The 22,725-nt window shown below is 34.6% G+C and overlaps 1 protein-coding gene across 1 annotated transcript; it reads right to left on the bottom strand.

The window, feature by feature from the left end:
* Positions 1–366: 366 nt before the first annotated feature.
* On the bottom strand, positions 367–19,898 carry LOC140049637 (uncharacterized). Its single transcript, XM_072094579.1, has 25 exons — positions 19,712–19,898; positions 15,113–15,505; positions 14,810–14,926; positions 14,344–14,460; positions 13,673–13,795; positions 13,144–13,269; positions 12,729–12,851; positions 12,194–12,319; positions 11,649–11,807; positions 11,268–11,387; positions 10,783–10,899; positions 9,958–10,113; positions 9,546–9,668; positions 9,097–9,222; positions 8,602–8,724; positions 8,179–8,271; positions 7,410–7,520; positions 6,675–6,866; positions 4,571–4,798; positions 3,851–3,984; positions 3,239–3,341; positions 2,485–2,670; positions 2,064–2,150; positions 1,800–1,973; positions 367–1,667 (listed from the first exon to the last, which is right to left on the bottom strand). The coding sequence occupies exons 1-25, from the start codon at positions 19,779–19,781 to the stop codon at positions 1,555–1,557; spliced, it is 3,540 nt and encodes a 1,179-aa protein (XP_071950680.1). The 5' UTR covers positions 19,782–19,898; the 3' UTR covers positions 367–1,554.
* Positions 19,899–22,725: the final 2,827 nt, after the last annotated feature.

Raw genomic sequence — 22,725 nt, 5'->3', positions numbered from 1 at the left:
GAATATGTACATAGTACAGCCAGATATAAGATCAAAAGACTCATAATCCTGTTGTTAGATTTCCTTGTTTGGATCTGGAATCCACAAAACTGTGTCGACGAATCAAGAGAGGAAGCAATTTCCCCACATGCGCACAATTAATTTACATGATGTAATTAGTTCCTATTATTCTGTAACGTATCGTCGTCATCATTCCCCTCATTATCGTAAATCTAATTTGTTATAACTATCATCCTCTTCCAAACTCGTCATCATCAAAATTCAGTCATGCTTTTCTTTTTAAATTAGCCTTATTTAGTTAACTTTGAAATAATTAAGATAAATGAGAAAAAATTAAATTAGAACAGTAGTAAGAAACAAAGAAAATAAAAATTAAGAAAAATTTATTTTATGTATTTGGTTGATAACTTTAAATCGCCATTTTCCCACAAAAACAAGTATTTTAAACATATTTTATGTTGTGTTCTGTTATTAGCAAGATTTTGAAACGAAACTTCAATCGACCATTCGACGGACTCATATGCATGCGCAGATTAACATTTGTTAATATTTTTATAAATTACCGTCTCCGTCGTAGATCGTCCCGAAACGATAATCTCAGTAATGTCCATTGTTCTTAAAACTGAAAAGTTCTTTACGCATTGTATATATAGATTCAATTCATTCAATCGCTTCAACATTTTATTTTAGACTAAATTCCATATAGGCCCTAAAGATACGAACAGCAAAGCTCAAAAGACCACAATAAATAAGAAAAATGTATGATGTGCACAATAGAAACATTGCAAAAATAATCATTAAAGCTCTCTCTCTTTCATAAAGTCACAAACACTAGAATGATTGCTAATACTACATAATGCCTCAACAGTTTATAGGAAAATTCTAATTAATGTTATCTTATAGTCATTATTATAGATAGGGCCTCATATAGTCTAGGTTCTGGACTGAGTTTCGAATAACAATATTAATAAAAAGATCAATATGTTGGCACATATGGCGTTTCATACGTATAGTTTTGATCTTCCAGACAAAACTTTAAAAATGCTGACTGGTGGACTAACATAAAAAGGACAAATTAAGGCAAGTCCAGGCCGCATAGCACATGTTGATGTAATACGACATAACAACATGAAGAATACTTATACACAATGCAAATGGAACATTTTTGGTTTATTGATCTTTAAAGATAAATTTTTCCCCTAAAAAAATATTTTGTTTCAAAATTTTTTTAATATGCCATTTTAATGTTCTATAACAGTTACTCACTTTAACCAAAAATTGGATCGAAAAAAATATTTAACTGAAAATCTGTAATTCAAAGCAAAAATATCCCAATTGGCTGCCAGCTAATACGAGGTTTGTGGTTGAATTTAACCCTTTCTTTTGTCTTTCCATAAGTGAAAACATTTTTTTAGTTATTTTTTTTCTGAGGAAGTGTTTATTACGACTACAAAATGACTTTTTTCATGTTTTTGGAAACAATACATCCTTAATAATAATAAAGAGTTTTGCTTTTAAAAAACAGTTTTGTTGTTGTTTGTATAGCTTGAACAGTTAACTTGAGCTTGAACCGCCGATTATTGATGATGACTCGTCAAGAGTACCTTCTTCGATTATCTCTGTTACAACTGAGACGATTTCAGTTGTTTCAACTGCTGGTTGGTTATCTATAAAATTTAAAAAAGTAGAATAAGCAAATACAATGTAAATCTAGTTATATTATTTAGATGTGCATAATTATAGAACTTAAAGAGGAACTTGAATCATATTTTATGTTAAAAGATGTTTACGAGTCTCACCAATTTGCACACATTTTTCTTCAGATATTGCACCTGGGTCGGTCGTACTAAGACCAGAAGGACAAGGTTCACATGACGTCATTCCTGTTACATTCTGGTAAGATCCAATAGGACAGTCGGTACAAACTGCTTCGTTGAATAGTCTTTCGCCATATCGTCCTCTTGGACATTTCACTAAGAAAAATAGTTATAAGAATGATATTATAAAAAATTGACGTACAATTGGGGGAATTGGTTTTCTATCGGCAAATTTTGATTACTTACGACATGCCGGGCCTCCGATAGATGAGTATTCTTTACGTTGAGTTCCAACAGAACATTCGGTTTCTCCATTTTCAAGTATTGTATATTCTGCGTAGGAAAATAATTACTTTATGAATCAGTAAAATTACTTTATAAAGCTCTGTCTACATTTTCAAACTTTATGTGACAAAAAAATGTGATGTGCCCATATAATGGACATGATGATATCATATCAGTACCATATTTAAGCACATCACTACCATATTGGGCACATGACCCTTTTTTGTTATTAAACTATAGTTTGATAGTGTAGACAGAGCTTTACATTACGAACAATTCTGGTAACACTTGTGGGGTCATAATATCTATTTTGTTGAATTTATATTTTGATAATAAACAATAGAAAGTTTAAACCCAGAGCTTTCCTTTAATATCTAAATACCTGTGCAGTCAGGAATCTGTCTTCCTGGTGTCCAAACTGCAGTCGAACATACATACAAGTTGTTGAGAGGACCATCAAAAAAAAAATAGCCATCGTTGCAGACAGGGTTACATATTTCTCCAAACAACCAATTTACGCAGTTTGCCACGCCATTTAGTGGGCCGTAAGGTAAACCGCAACTTTTAGCTGAAAAATAACATCGATTTTTACATAATATAACTTTAATATAACTGATTTTGATTATATCATATTATGATAGTTGTAGGTTTTATTTATTCTACGTCTACCAATTGTATGCCACCAGTTTGACAACTTGTTTGACTGTTTGTCCACCAAATAATGCTTGTTAAGCTTGGTTCCCACTAGAACGTAACGCAAGGACGTAAAGGCAACGCAAGCGTTTTAACCAATGACAAGCGAAGTTATAGACAGTTAGCAATCACAAGCGAATAAGCCATCGCTTGTGATTGGTCAATTCACTTGCGTTGCGTTACGTCCTTGTGTTGCGTCGCTAGTGGGAACCACGCTTTATATCCGCGCATCACCGCTTAACAGCAGTAGAAAGGGGAGTCCAAAACAGTGGCAGTTACTCTTCGTGGGAATTCCGTAGATATGGGAATTCCGGAGAAATTGTTTTGGAACATTAAAAGTCTATAGTTCAGGTACCATTTTAATTCAACACTGCTTATTATTTTGTGGCGTTTTATGTAGGCCTAGTATTTACAGCTGTATATTTCAACCTAAAACATCTTACGTTCAATTTTGATTTGGAATTTGCAGAATGCTATGTTGTTTGATGCATCTCTAGCCTCGTATGTCACAAGGAATGTTCCCCAGGTAAAGCGTTTATTTGGACTCTGTAAACAAAATAAATTCGTTTAAATGTTTTAATAGTGACAAACCTTTACGCAAGTTTAGACCCTAATTATATGGAAACATTGCACCATATTACGATGGTAACAGGTGTTTCTTCAAGGAGTACATTAGGTCATGTTGACTCAGAGTAAACAGGCAGGTGGAACATTCATTCAACCAACTGGACACGCAGAAGTGTGCCTTTCCACTGTATCCTTTAAGCGCTGTCTGCACTATCAAACTAGTTTGACATAAAAGTGTGATGTGCCGAAATATGGTGGTGATATGACGTCATCATTTCCATATATGGGCATATCGCATTTTTTTGTCACATAAAGTTTGATAGCTGTGTAGACAGAGCTTTATGGGAATGTCAATTACAGAGAATCAGAAACAGCCTCTAAATAAATTAGACATTCAGGAAGGATATAATCATTTTATAAATTTGTATTTGTGGTGACAGCATTGAGCATGGTAGCATATGGATTTGTCAACATAATATCGAACTTACAATTGATTTTGATTGTTTTGTAACCATTACATTATCTGTTACTGAGGGCTCGTCCCAGGTTACCGTTGGATACTGCTCTTCAGACTGGACAACAAAGTCTTCCGGACACCCACTAAATTTAGGTGGTTCTTCGTCTGTCATAAAAATAATTTTCAAGTTTGTTAACTGCAGCTAATCACTAAAGCGTTCATGGAGACGACCAGTTAAGGCAGTAACTGCATTTGTTTATTATTATTATTATTACTTGTATAGCGCACATTTATTTACTCTTTAACCCAAATTATAAATAGCATGATTGACACATTATAGTTAATGGCCCACAGCTTCTACATTTATACTTTGATAATACGTTTTATTGCAAGTTTTTTATTGAACAAGTTACTGCAGAAACTAAGAAAGAACCATTTTGACGTGATTTTCATGCCGTAGAACCCAAGCAAAAATGCCGTCTCTTCCTGTGCTTTGTCCTTTGTGAATGACGTTGTTTCTTGGTGGTCTCCAGGTACGGCGACTTTCAGTCCTTAAAACATCAACTATAGTAGATAGTCTTCAGCAATCTTTTGCATAAATTGGTGTTCGTTCCTAACTTTTTTATTTCAGTTGAAAATAAATGTTCCATGATTTTTTCTTATCGCCAATAAATGCCGATTTGCATCAAGTGAACAATTAAATTAAATGAATTAACAAAAAAACAGTCAAGTGTCAAAGAAGGTAAATTACCTAATACAGTAACTATGACGTCACAAGATATCGTGGTTTCATGGTCACTGCTACTCGCAGTAAATGTTACCGTGTGTGAACCCGGTCCAAATAATTTGTCTTCTGGTGTATCCCTTTCTATGCTTTCAAGACTGTATCTTGGTGCGCCAATGGCAACAAGCGTCGAGCTCTCTCCCTCAGCAAGCGTGGTCGTTACTGAGTCACTGCAGTGAATTTCTGGTATGACATCTGAAATTTTTTTGAATGTATTTAAATAATATAAAATGCTATATTTCATTCAAATAATTTGTTTGTTCGAGCTTCAAGTTGCAGACAAACGAGTAAAAATGAAAAGTATAGGCATCCCATTGATAGACACAGATAGACACCTACCCACCGACAATACAATAAAGTTTCTCACAATCTACGCAATCAACATTTATAGGGTACAACCTATGATTTAGTTGGAAACAAAGTTTGAACGCCTTTAGATCGCAACAAGAGGTTTATAGTATTTACACGTAATTGTCAGATCAAGAAAAAGGTCAAGAAAAGGTCGAATAGGATGACATTGTATGTCATTCGATGTGCGCAAATATATTATATAAATGTTTCTTGTCTTCCAAATGTAATCTTAACTAGATTTAATTCGTCACTATGACGAATTATAGGTTATATGCATTGATTTAAATAAAGATAATTGATTTTTAAAAGATATATTGATTGATTGATTTTCTCAGAATCTTTAATTATTTATAATATATGATAGGACCTTGCTAACGCGAACACCATAGCCGGTATCACAATCCGATCAAAGATCCCTCTGCGTATAATGTCATAAAACGCATTTGTTGTTGCATAATAATAAAGACATAAAGTAACTTTTTATCTAGATTTCATTATAAATCATGTGTATAATCTATACACTAAGAAATAAATTTGAACAATACGGATAATAAAAAAAAAATCTTATTTCGTTTCCCAAGGTGAGACTCGAACTCGGTACCTTGAATGCCATTGACACGAGCACAGACCATCGAGCCATACACAACTGACTAAAAGTTGGAGAAAAATTCCTCCGTGTATTTACTATGCAGTAACCACTTTGGTGCAGATAGATTAATACATACCGCAATGAATTATAATGTTTTACTATGATGACATCTTTAAAAATTTAAAAAAATGATGCACTGTCAAACTATATACTTTTAACTTTAATATATGAACTTCTTAAGGAAGAAAGTTAACGTTAAGTTTGTTATTTTGGCCTAAGAAAATGTTATAATTTGTTTGATTGTCGAAATTAATTTTGTTAAATTTAATATGCCATTAATGATGACTTAATCAACTTTTGTTCTTCTAATTTCATAATAAATCATACATATGATACATACACTTCAAGAAAATTAAATAAAAAATAGGTGTTCCCGACCATTCTAACGATATATATTAATTTTAAAATTTAGCATATTTTCACCATTTTGTTAACTTACACGTGCGTAGCCCGTCACTTTTGACGTGCTCGTATAACGCTGTTTCGTGTTGAAAAGTGAATAAAATATGATGATATTATTAAAGAAAGGTTATACAACAGTAATCGGACACAAACAGTGCGCATTAACGTTTGACGCGCAGTGCGCGTGCAAAAATCGGCGCACTCATGGCAATTTTTTAAACGCTTAAAATTGCCTGAAACGTACTCTAATTTCATCGAAAATAAATTCTGACAATTTTCAACATTTTAAGCGCGCGTACGCATGCGTTATATGCGCTACGCACGTAATTGTATTGCCATATGATGAAATGTGACCTGAAATTTATGAGTACCAAATTTTGTTTAAAAGTGATTCATGTTTGTGAAGATATGATTACAAACGTGATTTCGTTAAATCGCGCGTAGACCGCGTAATTTTTGATTGCGCATCGTGAAAACATAACCACATCGATTCCTGGCCATAAGGAATATACTCTGAAAAATTGACTTAGATAGATGAAACTGATGCCAAGATAATTCACGGACAAATAGTGCTAAGGAAAGAATAAATAAATAAATAAATAAATAAAGATTTTGACAGAATCAAGAGGTTATATGCATATCATGCATATAACCTAAAAATAAATCTACCTTTTACACATTTTGGAGGTGCCGACGTCCATCCGTCAATGCCCTTACACTTTGAGAACTGATTGCCATCGATGACGTAACCTGACTCACACGTGTATGCACATCGTGCTTTGAACACCTGGGGATTTCTAATACAACTCTCAGGAATGACCTCACCATGTTCAATTGGCGTCAATGGAGGACACGTTAACGCTGGAAGGATAAACAGTACAAAATGAATAATTCGTCCGAGACTTAATGTCATTTTGCCAATGTTGTGATTGGAGGATTGTAGCCTACCTTTGTGCTTTGCCTTACAAATAATCAATACGCATGCCTAAGACATTTTGTGTGGAACTATAACCTTGGAGTGGGACCCGGTACTCGACTATGCAATTTATGCAGTGTCAAAATGGATATATATTTCTATTCGTTTTTCTAAGGAGAAGGTTTTAAGACCCACATATCTATGACGTAAGTTACTTTAGATATATAGTTTATATAGCTTAAGAAAAGGTTCGCAAAATAGTACAGTACAGTTGTAGATTTCTAGGATAGTAATTACGAAGCATATAAAATAGATCGTAACTTGGTCAGATGATTTAGCCTACTCTGACGCACTGGATACTAAGAACATATAGATCAATACTTAGATTGTCTATACAGTAAAATTACGTATTAGTGTAGTGCAGAACATCTGACCAATTAAAAGCTCCCTGACGCAAAACTACTTTGTATAGTTAAAAATGATCTTACGACGACAACTAGGCGTTTCTCCAGACCATCTTCCTGTGTTTAAGCAAATTCTTGTGGCACGGTCTGTAAGCTCATACCCTTGGTCGCATGTATATTCACATGTGGATCCAACTACAAAATAACAAACATTGCTATTTAAAATAAGTAAGTAATTCATTGTGCAAAAAAACATATAAAATAATATGACAAAATTCTATTTAAAAATGTTGTTTTTTATATCATCAACGTTTGCATGTCGATAATCGATATTACAGTTCGCGGTATGTAGTACTAAAACTTTAGTTGTTCACTCTCTTGACTTTCTTTTGTATGGTGTATTTGCTGCACACTTTCAAAATACCTATTTTTTTATTCGCCATATTTATTTTGAGGTAATGAGCTGTAGGCCTATATCACTATCACATCTTATTAACTGCTACGTTACATTACGTTGTATCTTGTGTCTGGGGTGGTTTAGTCTTAGTTAACAATCGTTTAAACTTGAAAATAGGCCTTTTATGAGTTAAAATACATTTGTGAAGTGATCTGTATCTTTCTATAAACCTTGACAGTTATGTTACGCAATGTGTAGTTTCTACAGTGGTTTAGATTCCTATCTTGAAAATGCATATTGTTTTTTAGAATGTGCATACATGTTTATGGAGATAACGCTGAAATCGTGGCTATGGTACATTACTAATTATATCTCGTGGTGTTTTTTAATTGTGAGATGATCTGTACATTACACTCTCTCGCTCGTCAATTAAGTGACCTATGTCTATGTGTTTACCGATAAGTGAAAATCCACTTTCTTTTCCAGTACAACGTTTCTTTGGTGATAAATTTCCATTGTGTGGTACAACAAGAGGACTACAAACAATCGCTGGAATAATAAATAAGAAATAATATAAGATGGAGCATGATCAAATTATGTATTACTGTACCACGTTCTGTGCATGCGCAACAGAAATTGACCAATTAGCATATCTCTCGGACGCAACTACTTCGTAGTAAAGATTAGTAGTGCTCACTGCTTCCTTTGAGCTGGAATCTAACCTTAACCATCGAGTCCCACTCGGTAATTATATTACTTAGGCGCACTTACAATTTCGTAAGTGTAGGGACGAACATCTGAACAATTAGCAACCTGGCGCAACCCAATGGCCTAGTCTGAAACGTTTTAAAATTTAAAAATAAAATCATTGAATTTTACGGTCGCATGAAACACCGTCATCATTGATCAAACTATTATCTGTGCAGTCGCAGTAATATCCACCATCGTAATTTCTACAGGTGACCTCACAACCGCCATTTTCTTCCGCACATTCATCAATGTCTAAAAAAGAAAAAGACAATTTATTTTGGTAGTGACCACAATATGCCGATTGATACTGTTGAAATTATAATTATCATTGATTAGCATTTTAGTAGGAATTTTCATGTTTATTTTACAATATTTAATTCAGTCCGGGTAACAATTTAATATAAACTGGGTTACGATAAGGGAGACTTTGGAAACATAAAATATTGACCCATATAGAAAAATTGTTGGGATGGGAGGATAAAAAAAGCGTTGTTCTTTAATAAATAGGCCTAATAGTTATTTTTCTGGGAAATGTTAAATTTCCATATAATATCTTTGCCTTATCCATATTGATTAATTACACGTGTAATTTCACTAAACTGTTAACAGTAATGTTAGGCCTACCTAAACACCTGTATTTATCCCCAGAGTCCTTGATATACCCGTCTTTGCAGGAACATTCAAACCCCCCGATTGAGTTAGTACAGTGGTGCTGACATCCACCGTTCTTCAGGCTGCATTCGTCCGTATCTAATACAAAAAGGTAGGTTTAAATCAAAGATATAGTTTGATGTTTCTGTGGCGCGCCAAGCTGTAATTTATTCGAAAATAAACATATCGAATCCATGACATCTCTGAAAATACATCATAGTATACAACTAAGATATTAAAACTGAGGCGTCTCTATCAACACCTGATATATTACTCGACCAATTAAGATATAGAAATATCTTTGTTATAGATAAGATATCTCTATTTTCAGAATAAATGACAGTTTGGCGCGCCATATATATGGCGATCCCAAGTATCAGCGTGTTTAGATAGATTTATAAACAAAAACAATGGTAGCTTACCAATACACGTCTTGCCAGTATCGTCTAACTCATAGCCAGGCTCACAGACGCAATACGCCGAGCCTGGTGTGTTCACGCACTCGAAAGAACAGCCGAAATTGTTGTTCGCGCATTCATTAATATCTTAAAAGAGAAAAGAAAAAAAAATCAATAAAGTGAAAGTTCTCGGCCTCACAAAAATGCTGTTTGGGGAAAACTAATTTAGTTGATTTATAAACGGATATTTAGAATTGTTATAAATTGGTCACTTTTACAATTTGTTTGATATGAAAGCTGGACAAATATATTTCGTGTCTAACCCTCCTGGATAAACCAACATAGGCCTTTCTTCTCCGAGAGAAGAACAATATTTGAAAATTAACTTCCTTTAAGACAATGGTATCGTCCATGAGCCGCGCAATATGTTTCTTACCGTTACACACAAGTTTCGTTGTAGTTGATTCGTAACCGTCATTACAGAAACAATGCCTTATTGTTGTTCTTGCTGTCAAATCACGTGTGCCTGAATTTGCCGGACAATCAAAACACCTATTCGTTCTTAAGTTGTAATACGAATCAGGTCGACATGCTGCAAAATTATTGAAAAGTGTGTAATTATAATTAAGTGTCGTTTAATTCCTGTAGTTAGGTTGTGTTTCCGGTCACTCTCTAAAGCTCTGTTTACAATACCATACTAGTTTGACAAAAAGTATGATGTGCCCAAAAATGTAGTGATATGACATCATTACATCGCATTTTGTTGTCACATAAAGTTTGATAGCTTAAGATCGAAGTAAAATTTTTAATAAGAGTCAATGAATAGAGTATTTATCCGTTATTTCTTAATACTGTAGTAGCAATAGTAACATATTATAAGGTTATTTAATGTTGGCTTTAGTAATAGCGGGTAAGAACAACAATGTAATAATATATACTGTACACAAAAACCGGAAACTGTCAAAAAGTCAACTTAAGATAAAACAAATTTAATGGCCTTCTATTATGTGTAAGGTACAACAATATGTACTCATGGAAAACGTAAGAAACACTATTCAATTGGTAGGATTAGTTTGAAAATGGGAGTGAGAAACATGGTGACAATATTGCTAAATCCCCAAATGACATTAGAAGTCTAGACAAGTAGATGACGAAGGTGTATGCTGGAAAAATGGTTGATTAAAACTTTGCTATGCGAACAGTTCTGACCGGAGAGTGAAAATGAATTCAATCATCCCTGGTTCTAAAACCAAATGCCTACCTTCACATTCACCACTTGGTGTGGTGACATGACCCGATGAACATTGGCATTCAAAACCACCAACTGTATTAACACAGGCATGTGGACAGCTCGATTCAGACTCGCATTCATCTATATCTGTACGTGTATAAATGATTTTTAAATAAACAAACAATCAATAATGTAATGTAATGAAAGCTTTGTAACGCGAAGAAACGTTCCTCTCTTCTTCATTTTCCATGTAGACTACAGTAATTGAGAGAAATATAAATAAAGTGTTTATTTTCTCTTGTGGTATAATACAATCGGAGTCAAACCTCGGCTTCTATTTGACTTTAGGCCAAAGTTTAATGATTCCCTCCACTTCAAATGCACCCGTGGCAAAGTACTGTAGTAAAATACTGGTAACACCAAAATTGGAAAAAACTCTAGTAGTAGTACTACGTTACTGAAAATGCAATCCAATCAAAAGAAAGAATAAATAAATAAATAATTCCTTGTCTTACCAACGCAGTTGTATCCATTTGTATGCAGTCTGTACCCGGCATTGCAACTACATCGATAAGTTCTACTATTAGAAGATGGGATACATGTGTGTTCACAGTTTGACGTTGAGCATACAGCGGCTAAGAATTTAAAAAAGAAAAGACAAATATTAGGTTATTATCAACAAGTAAAGTACGATTTGAGGAAGAAAATATTGCTTTAAAAAAAACCAAAATATAACAAAGCAAAAGATCAGAAAATGTTGCTAAATGAAAACAAAATACTTTAATTACTATCTATTTTAACAAAGAAATATAAGTTTTGGCTCCATTTTAATAACTGTTATCACTCGAATTTCACTCGAAAAGTGCTCTTCTTTTTGTAAAAGATGGTATTCTTACGTATACACCTATGTCTATCTTCAGCAAGCTCGTAACCAACCCACTTTGACACGTGTTGAGGACATGAACAAGTATAGCTGCCGATCGTATTCCCACACCAGGCTTCGCAGTATCCAAATTTGACGCCATAGCCGTGATCCTCTAGGCACTCATTCACATCTAAACAATCACATTTGAACAATAAACAATAAGAACATTCATTTCTGAAGAATATTATCATAATAAATTAAGAAACTGAGATAAATATTTGGTAGAATGCCGGAATCGGTGGCGTGATATTTAACATGTTGTATATTATATGTATTAAAGATACATAATAACTCAAGATTTCAATTTACTGACGTTACCAATATATCGATTTTCATAAAATCAATATGTATGGTCTGTTGGAATATAGGCCTACCTACTTGCAAAATTCTAAAAGATAACTTAAACATTGTGGAAATTGTATTTATATTTGCATGTATGGTATTAAAAAGGTTAAAAACAAATTTATATTTAAAAGATTGTAGAATCATGGATCAATGAATATATAATGTGTTTACCTGTACATACACCGTTCTTCAATCTGAATCCTTGTTGACATTCCCTGCAGTTGTACGAACCTTCTGTGTTCTCACAGATATTGCCGGAAGGACAGGAATTTTGACCATCTTCGCATTCGTTGAAATCTGAAATAACCAGACAACCACAAATATATTTAGCCATTTATATTCTAAAAAATCTCGATTGCTAATCTAACCTAACCTAAGGTTAAACTGAAAAACTTGACAAACTGCAGAAACTTATTTGCAGAAGTTAAGATTGTAAACTCGAGCAAACTGTTTGAGTTTTCCAAGAATAAAATCTTTCCAAAATTGTCTACACTGTAAAAACAAATTCGGGTTTTACACGCTATCATCATCTTCCTATACTGTGCAGAACATTTGAGCATATTCGTGTATATTTATTACCTCCTTTGAGTAACTCTCCTTTTTCTTAAATTTGGGTGTACATTTTTAAGATTGCGAGTACCAGTGTAGACCAGTAGAAAAATGTTGGTAAACTACAGAAAACAGGTTTGCAGTTTTGTAAACTTACCAACGCAAGTAGCTTGATCACTACTCAATACAAATCCATTTTGACATCCACAATTGTAGCTACCAACCGTGTTAATACATCTGTCTTTGCATGGATTATCCTCAGTGTCGCATTCATTAACATCTAGAAACAAGCAAACACTATTAAAAACTACGAAATTGGAGTAAACATTTCTTCTTTCTTATCTACCGGCAAAATGTCAATTTCAAAAACCATTATAGAATTAAAATAAGTACAAACAACTCTTAAAAAACGCTTTTGGTTCTGTCATTTGAAAGCATTATCAGTAATGTCTTCTTTTCCGACAAGGTGTGTATTTATAGACTTATTTAAAGAAGCTAATTGTTCACAGCTAAAGTTGTGCTTGAAGCCAATTTGAATTGCAATTTGTTTTACATTATGAAGTACTGTATACCTATACAACTCCTACGATCTGTTGACTGTCTGAATCCATAATCGCATCCACAGATATATCCTGGATAGTCATTGTAACATGTACCGTGTTGACAGAGACCAGGATCTTCAGTACATTCGTTGATATCTAATTTAAAGATAACGATACAACCATATCATACGCAAGCCTATATATATCACGCGCAAGCCTGTTATACACAAGTATATAATACGTAAGTCCAAATCATACATTTGTGAGAGGCGAGATAAAGTGTTAGGTTTAGGGAAAATAGAAGCATGACCCATAGGGAATTCTTTGACGTTAGGGAGAATAAAAAATTGGTCCGTAATTTACGCCTAAAATTTGGTACTCAACGTAACGCAAGCGATTTTACCAATTACAAATATAGCTTTTGTTTTTATTCTAAATTTCTATCATTAGTAATTTCTAATCAGATAATTTGTTTTAGAAGATGTGTGAAGGGTGGTTGTTCATTGGAAATAAAACGAAAACGTTACTTAGATTTGATTTTTATTTAAATATTGATTACCATAGCACTCTTTATTGCTACTTCCAGCTCTATAGCCGTCATTACACTGACATGTGTACGATCCAATTGTGTTTACACATTGACTGTTTCGACATCTGTATTGATATTCGCATTCATCGGCATCTGTTAATGAGAATGATAATAATGTTTGTTTTGTTCTATCATTAGTTTGATATCTTTTATTAAAGATTTGTAGGTTCAATTGTTGGTCAAATTAAGTAACTATTATGTGACATTTAAATGTCAAATTCAACGTTAAACAAAACAAATTCAGGGATACAATAATTATATCTTTGACCTTTAGCTAGACATCGAATATTTCAACCTTCAGTATCATGAATACAGAAATTTGCTTCAGTAATTTGTTTATTGAAATTTCCATTAAAGAAAAAGATTTTTAGGTTAGTGTCACTTCGTGGTGCCGAAATGTTCACCAATAAAATAACCATATGTATCATTCTACAGTAGACACCGTCGGGACCCAACAAAAAATTGTTCCTTAATTTGGGGTGTCTTTTGAATAGGGGTTTGCCATAGTGTTAAAAACCATATTTCCCCTCGTTCATTGACACGGGAAAGTGTACCTTTAATAGGAGTGTCCCCTAAATAGATTTGCCCTAAAGGAAAGGTTCTACTTATATAGATTCGACAAATGTATTCAGTGCTCTCACCTTCACATCTTCCATCCACTAATATATACCCCTGTGAACAATAACACTGGTATGTTCCTGTTCGATCTCGACAGACACCCTGTCCGCAAATACCCTCTGTTAGACATTCATTGATATCTGTAAAAAGTTAATTGAGTGATAACAAAAAACCATAATTAACACAATGAATATTGCTTATAGATGATGCGGTATTTCTATAATGGTCGAGTTATGGGTACAAAGGGGTTAAAAGAAAACCAGTTTATTCAGTGTCTCAATAGAACAACAAACAAGAAGATATATTCCAATAATGGCGCTGTTGACGTTGGATAGAAAGCTAAAACCTAATATTATACTGGTTCTAAACCCCGTTTGTGTAAACATAAACAATGTTGGGCCTCCAACGGGTACCCAATACAACTGTAGACGAGATCGTTCGTTTTTCATTAATATGACGTGAATATAGGCATAATATTACTGTACTTACTGTAACAGTAATGTCCTCGGTCATTTAGGTAATACCCATCATAGCAAGTACACTCTGCTCCCATTGGTCGGTCAATGCATGAATGTTCACAGTAAAATGCCGGGGCTGCACATGTTGCTATATGTAAAACATAAAATCATTATTGTTTGAATATATTTTATATATTGTTTTATATATTTTAGTTACTCTTCAGCGCCAATGAAATACGCCCTATTATGTTACTGTCATTAGATATATTATAACGGACTATTGCAAGTCAGTTTCCTAAGAAGAATCGGATGTAAAATGCCATCTATAACTTACCAACACACTGTGGGGGTCCTTCTAGTGGCCAATGATATTGTCCCTCTGAGCATATTGCGGTAGTTGCACCAGATAATAGTTTATATCCCTGGTAGCACGAGTAGTTGACCTCGTAATATTGTTCTCCGTCGTCATGTGTTCGAGACTGATACCCGTATGTTGTATTCTGGATGCTTGGAGGACGGGTAATGCAAGTTCTATCGGCCCTTGGAAGTGTAGTCTGCTCTGGAATGCACGTTGGTACACTGTCGCTCCAACCTCCTTCTGTACAAGTGATCATATCGACACCTCGAAGACTGTAACCGTTGAAGCATTGGAATGTGATAACGGAACCCGATTGACTTTTCTGTCCAATGCCATTCTCGGGATCTGCAACATCTTGACATCCGTCAGCTGTAAAATTATTAATTAAAAATAATAATTAGAACGATTTAATTCAGGGTTTTAATTAATGCTCCTCGATGCATTGCCTCGCATATAAAATCATATAATAATATATAAAAATTATTAAATGTTGCAGTATGTTTATGTGTTTGAAATACTGTATCTGGATCTACGTAATTCCCTCATACATGGATACTACTCTTACAATCAAAGAATTGTTGTATTGCAATTTTTAAATTATTTAAAAATATGTAAACACAAACATTATGCAAATATCAATAACTATCGAAATTAAATTACTAATTAAAATGGAAGTAGAATAAAAAGTAAAATTTATCTTTTTCTAAAATAACTTAACCCAATATACCAATCTATTTTCTCATTGAAAACATTTAAAAAAATTATTTCAAGTATGCAAACTTGATATAACATCATTATTACCATTCCATACTTATGTGATGGCTCTAGTTACAATCCGTTATGCATGGTTAATTAATTGATAGAATGACGTAATGCATAAACGGCATAAATACGGAGAAAGATTGGTACTCGCCATTCATTGCGGGTATGTGAGACCAGTGTGTGTGTTCAAACAAAGTACGAATGAATTTAGTTGGTCGCTAGAAGCGTATTGAACGACATTGTTTAAGGCAATAGAACATTTTGTTAAAGGAAAAAGTTCTGTCACTTGTTGTTGGTATCACAGACGCATGAATTACCGACCCCTGTCGTATACCTTCAGAAAGAATGAAAATTGTGCCAGTTATGGCGAGTTCATTCATTATTTAAAAATATGAGCTGCACACTTATGATATCTATACTAATAAGGCGGTAGATCTGTAGCTTTTGTTGTTAACGTGCTTGTCTTCCAATCATAAGGTCCAGGAGGGTTCAATCCTGAACTAGTGCCAGGGTTGTAACCCACGAATCTTTATAACCATAATAAATTATAATCTTGTAATTGTCGAGTTACTCGCTGTTGGATGAGTATGAAATAGAATAAAGATCAAAACATTACAGCAGATTGGATATTTGAACAGTGTATACTTGTAGGCTTACTTTTGGTTGTCGACTTAACCGTTATTCACTAAAACCTTTCCTGTGGAAAATAAATACTCCTTTGGATTACTTAGACTGATATCTTCTTGACATGCACGTTCATATATGCACTTACTTACGCACAATGGAGGCTCTGACATCCACTCATTAGTCATGTTGCATCTTAAGACACCGGTTCCAATTAGCTGGTAACCTTTATGACAGATGATAACCACTGCTCTTTCTGAATCCATACGTTTTGAAAAAGCAACATTTTGCAGAGTTGGGCAGTTTGAAATTAGGTTGTATTCTGGTTTGGCAGCCAAACAAGTTGGAACGGTACTATTCCATTGAGTGCCATCGCAGTAAATCGTTGAAGAACCGTGAAGTTCTAGCTCTTTGCTACAAGTGAATCTGACTACAGCACCACCGGGTACTGTTTCTGAAGAGCCAAGTTCTAGTTTACCGGGCGGATCACAGCCAGGAGCTGGTAGAAATGTCAAATGTACAAATAAACCAATACGTAATGTAGGGTATAGTTTATTGATGACATGCATACACCGCGTGATGTGCAGAAACATGCATGTTGGTAGGTCTAGGAAGAGGAAGCTTACTCAAAATCAGATCAGATCAGATCAGGAAACGGTTCTTATAACATAATAAAAAAGTAGAAAAACCGTTCTTTAATACACACTAATTTATGGAGGCATATAAGTAATTCTTTTGTACAGACATTCGAGCAAACCAAGAATTTTAGAAAGGTTGAGGATGTATAACAATTGGCAAATGAATTCAGAGCCTAATGATATATCATTTGTAGGCCTATTGTAATTTTTTTTAAACTGGCTTGGGTTGGCTGCGTATTCACAGGGCTAGGCACATTGTCAGGTAAAGCATACACAAGTTCTAAAAGATGATTTTCCAATAGTCATGCATGTTCGTGAATTTTCTGATCCTTAGAGCATGCGCACACCATACATGCCATGCAAAGTCCAAATACGTATGCTATCACAACATTACCAGCACAGACCGGTTTGACATCTGACCATCGACCGCCCTCACAACGTATGTTAGTTTTTCCAACAAGGGTTAAGCCCGTATTGCAAGTGTACACTATGAGTTGTCCTCCGTAAAACCTCTGCCTTCTCGCCCACCTTACGTTGCCAGGATCGTGGCAGCGTGGCACCCTGTCAGACGTTCCTATTGGTTCAAATAATCACGTTACCATTTCATTTTTATAACATATTTGAAATGATTTATGGGAGTATAATGTCTTTTAAAGAGTTCCGTTCCGGCACACCCTATATCCAATTTACAAAAATAAAAATATTTTTATTTTTTTTACTGATGATGTGAAATATTTTACAATAGTGTACACGTTTATCATTAATTTCATGTTTTCAACCAATTCCAACAGACGAACGGTAACGGTATGCGGAAAACAAAAATATAGAATCTATGTTATGACCATTTACAGAGCGGAGCTGAAACCGAAACCCACGCAGGATAGATACCGTACATAGGACGTTGGTATTTATAAGAGGATTGAATTGAATTGAAATATATATTTATACTGGGTAACCTCTTCAGTCAAAGACTGGTCTCCCAGAGGGCCCAGTTGGTGATCAGTGGCTGTGATGTACTAATACACCGGGGTAACCCCCTACTCGTCTCGAAAGATGTACTAGGTTCTTTAAAGTGCACACGAGCTAGATGTGTACACTGGACCTACGGTTTATAGTCCTTATCCGAGAAGACTCGTTCTACCACCAGAACCATGGAGTGAGTGAGCCTCGAACCCATGCCGATGTTATGGCTACGTAATTACGGTTCCACTGTCTTAACCGCTCGGCCACTCTGTGAGAGGAGAAGTACACATACAACTGAATTTATAGGCATGAATGATGTTTAGATAAAGAAAGTGATATATTAATTTAAAAATTGTGTTCCGTGCACAGTCTGGCGTCTGCTCAATGCGTCTCACTTAATTACTAAACTGAAAATTGAGACACTCGAACAAATGCATTTTGGTCTTTGTGATTAATCATATGAATAACGTTACATAACATCACTGAGAAAAGTTAAAATTAGGTAGTGAAATGAAGTGCTGAACGTAATTTGATTTACTTTATAATTTGTGAAATCGCCCCTGTGGGTGTACACCTTTGACGAACGTTTATTGTCAGCCGTGATAGGTTAATTTTATAATGTGTATTTTCTTGTCTGTATCAGAATCGCAAACGAATTATCTTTAAGATAATGCAGTCGTCGTTCGCCCTCCGTCATTCTTTAGTTCTGTCTCATTACCAAACTATCAGGTTCTTCCAATATTTGTTGTGACTGTGAGGAACTTCAACATGGAACTATCAATAAATTAAGTTGTCCTACCTAAATTTTTCCTACTTATTTTATAATAGTTGAAACGGAAACATTTGATTAGGCATAATAACAGAATTTTAGAACATTAATGTGACAGTTAAAATGTTAGTAGAAAGTTCGAAAAAGTTATACTTGAAAGTTTACGATCAATTTAACTTAATAACCAAGTCTGGTTGAATTGGGTAGTGGCGGATGTAGCATTTTGATTAGGGAGGTGAGGAGTAATAGGAGTAAGGCCCAATGGTGAAATGAAGGTTTCCACTTAAGCAGGGAGTTGTAAAAACTCCCTGACTTAAGCTTTGTTCCCACTAGGAAGCAACCCAAGGACGTACGCAACACAAGCGTTTGACCACTACTGACAAGCGAGAGTTCGAATAATCCATCGCTTGTGGTTGGTCAACTCACTTTGCGTTACGTCCTTGTGTTGCGTCTCTAGTGGGAACCAAGCATTACCAAGCAACGTAAAGACGTAAGCCGCAATGCAAGCGAAATGACCAATCACAAGCTATGGTTCGAATAATGCATCGCTTGTGGTTGGTCAACCCGCTTGCGTTGCGGCTTACCGTACGTCTTTACGTTGCGTCTTGATAGGATTCAAGCTTAACGTCATTTACCTCCTGAAAATGACGGTTAGATTCAATGTCTAGTTTCCGGCGATTTTACTTTCAGAAGTGTATCATCTGAATACATAATTAACCGAACATAACTTTAATGTGGACAACCAACATAACCCTATCATAGCTATTCTAGATCTCATTAAACCATAGAAAATGTAATACAGAAATTAATATAACATACCTGGGGGTAACATTAGCTTTCCGGATCCAAATGTGATCAACATAACGCTTATTAGTTGTAGACGCAACATCGCATTAGATGATTTATTTCAGAAAGTTACCAAAAATTTGTCTTTTCTCTTTTCAGTAAATGCTTTTGGTAAGATAAAATAAATGCTACTGTACGTTGACAGTCAGGCCTACTTAAATTCAATATAACCACTGCTTAAGTTTCGTCGAACATCCGCATAATCACCGGAAACTTGGCATTAAGGGCAAAACCATATTCAAATTAGGGATGTGTTCATGAGGGCTGGTCGTCGTCTAAATAGATCAAACGTGTTTTTTTTAACTTTATCTGAACATAAAGCTTTAAACTAATGACGTTACAAAAAAGATATTTATTTTATTTTTTAGTTAAGTAACATTTAATCGAAAACTATACTTCGCCAAGGTTGAACGCACCTCTGACGTTTGATCGTTCGGTTAAGTTTTTTAGCGTAGTTTGCGTGCACTTGTTGAATATATTTATATTGAATAACATCAATATTAATAATATACAATAATATACTTAAAAATTTAAAGGTATTCATACTAATAAAGAAATTAAACAAGAAGACTAATTAGGCACCATAATGTTAACTTTACGAAAGTGTATGATTAAAATAATCATATAATACAAACAAACAATTATTAACTCTTCCATAAGAGAATGAAACAAACTATCAAGTGTTATTGAAAACACTGAAAATAATATTATTTTTAGGAACTTGGTAAAGCAATATTCGTACCGGAACTTTATTAACTAAAAACCTTATTTTTTCAGAACCCAAGTGGAAATAAACCTGTTTAATTTTGGAGATTTGGGCTATCCTGGTCAAAATCTTTACGTGACTTCTCTAACAGTTCTTTTAAAACTTATTTAAATGATAATCTTTGATGAGTAAACAATACGGACGAGAGAAGCCCTTGATCAATGTTAGGACCAATCAAGGTGCTTTAAACAGTCCTGGCTTTGTTTGTATCAAATATTATAAAATAAACATGATTACTGCAACAACAAATCAACGACTACCAAATATCTTTAAAACGACGATTATTTCAGAAGAATCATTAAAATTAGTTTTTGTATATTACAACATTAATTGTTTTCTTTTGTTTGATTCATTTGTAAAGTTGTTTGTAACGGCATATATTATTCGATTCCAATGCATGTTTATTCGGAAATGGAAGAAGTCTGATAGATTAAAATCATCCTTCAATATTATTATGTTGGCATTTAATATTTATGAATACATGCTCAGTTATTCTTTTCAACAATATGTATGTAGGATTAATTTGTGATTTTTTTTTATCAAATTTTATAAAATGTCAACGTCCCTGTTTACAAATGACGCAGTTTGTCAAATTAATATTATCGTGACACAATCCAGTTGACCTATAATTAGGTAACACACAGCTGACAAAATCTATTTTAGGCTTCGAAACCAAAACAAATATCTCATAATCCTAGACTAATGCTATATTCTATGAAAACAGCATATAGTAATTTATGAAATTCGTAATATTTCGAATTTATCGTGAAGCACATGGCTAAAAGATAGTCTGGATAGAAGGAATCCCATCTCCAACTTGCTAAAGTCAAGAGGAGGATTTAGTGGCTCCGTTTGAAGACACATGGGGTGAGGGAGTGTTTAGTTCGTTATATTCTTTTTCGTTAGAAGCGTGTCTTATATAGTTATCTAGAAAAAACGTGTTATGTTTATAATCTTAACGAATTTACTTAATCCCATTTGTGTAATAAGGACTTATAATAATACTATAACTGATTTTGTTTTTTATTATATCGGCCTATATAAAACAACAGAATGTTTTAAAGTCATTGTTTTGTGACGTCGCCAAAATTAGATTTTTAGTCGCGTTTTACGCGACTCTACAGCTCACTATGTCGGTCGGTTGGTCGGTCGGTCGGTGAAAACTAACTCAAATTTGAGCACGCGACTGCAGTCATTTATATGGCCTTATTTGTTTTATACATATTAACCAGGAATTCAGGACGATAGCTAAAAAATTGTGGACGCTATCATACAAGCAAAGCAAGTACTATAATTAAAATTGAAATTATTCGGGTAGAAGTTGAGAGTGAGAATAGTCTTATAAATAACTAGCAATTATACCCGCCCCAGGGCGGGTTTCAAAATTAGTTTACAGCCTTCTCAGTACATAACACCCGACGCCAGTATCTGTCTATATTCACCAACCTCCACCCCTCTTCAATAACACCCCATACTCTTTCTTAAAAACAAATTCTTCCCAGTGATGGACAAATTAAATTCAACCTAACCTTCGAATTGAGAGGAGTATGCATAGCTACGATGGGTCTAATAATGGTTGAAGTACGTTGTAAATTGTGTAAATGAATAGATGTCATATTGGCTGATAATTAAAATATGTAATTTAGATACTGCGGTCCCCCAGCCTTCTTTCTCCTTTCACGACCCCAGCCACCATCAACAAACCTTAACTCCTCCCCTGGAAAGTTCAAATTTAGTAACTTTTCCTAGTACAATCCAATCATATAGGCTACTTCATTACGCTAGTATTTTCGCTCCTCCTCCCCCTACAAACACACTCCAGATACACTGGGTGATGTGTTGAAGCCGGTTCCAGTACAAATTATGTTATTATCACTCCCAACCCATAATCCCTCAGCGGCAGTTTTCAAATGTAGTTTAAAACATTCCAAATACATTTTCGGTCATGGTGATAGGCCTACATGCCCACCCCAAACTCCCATCCGCTTCCCAGGGATGATTAAATACTTTAACATTTTCCAACCACAATTCTGGTGTAAGCAAAATCCCCACTATCCCCTCAACCCAAACCCTATCTCCCAACCCCACTCTCACACAATTGACGTTTTTTCCTTGGAGGATTGGTGATGTAGTTGAACACAGTAACAGTAAACAACATGTGTATGTTCACACAGGTATGGATGTCTGTAATGAGACAACCCAAGAGACCGATACATAGCTG

Source organism: Antedon mediterranea, chromosome 5, assembly GCF_964355755.1.
Source record: "Antedon mediterranea chromosome 5, ecAntMedi1.1, whole genome shotgun sequence".
NCBI classification, from domain to species: Eukaryota; Metazoa; Echinodermata; class Crinoidea; order Comatulida; family Antedonidae; genus Antedon; species Antedon mediterranea.
The sequence above is the reverse complement of the archived record's forward strand: the minus strand, read 5'-3'. Positions and strand labels throughout refer to the sequence as shown.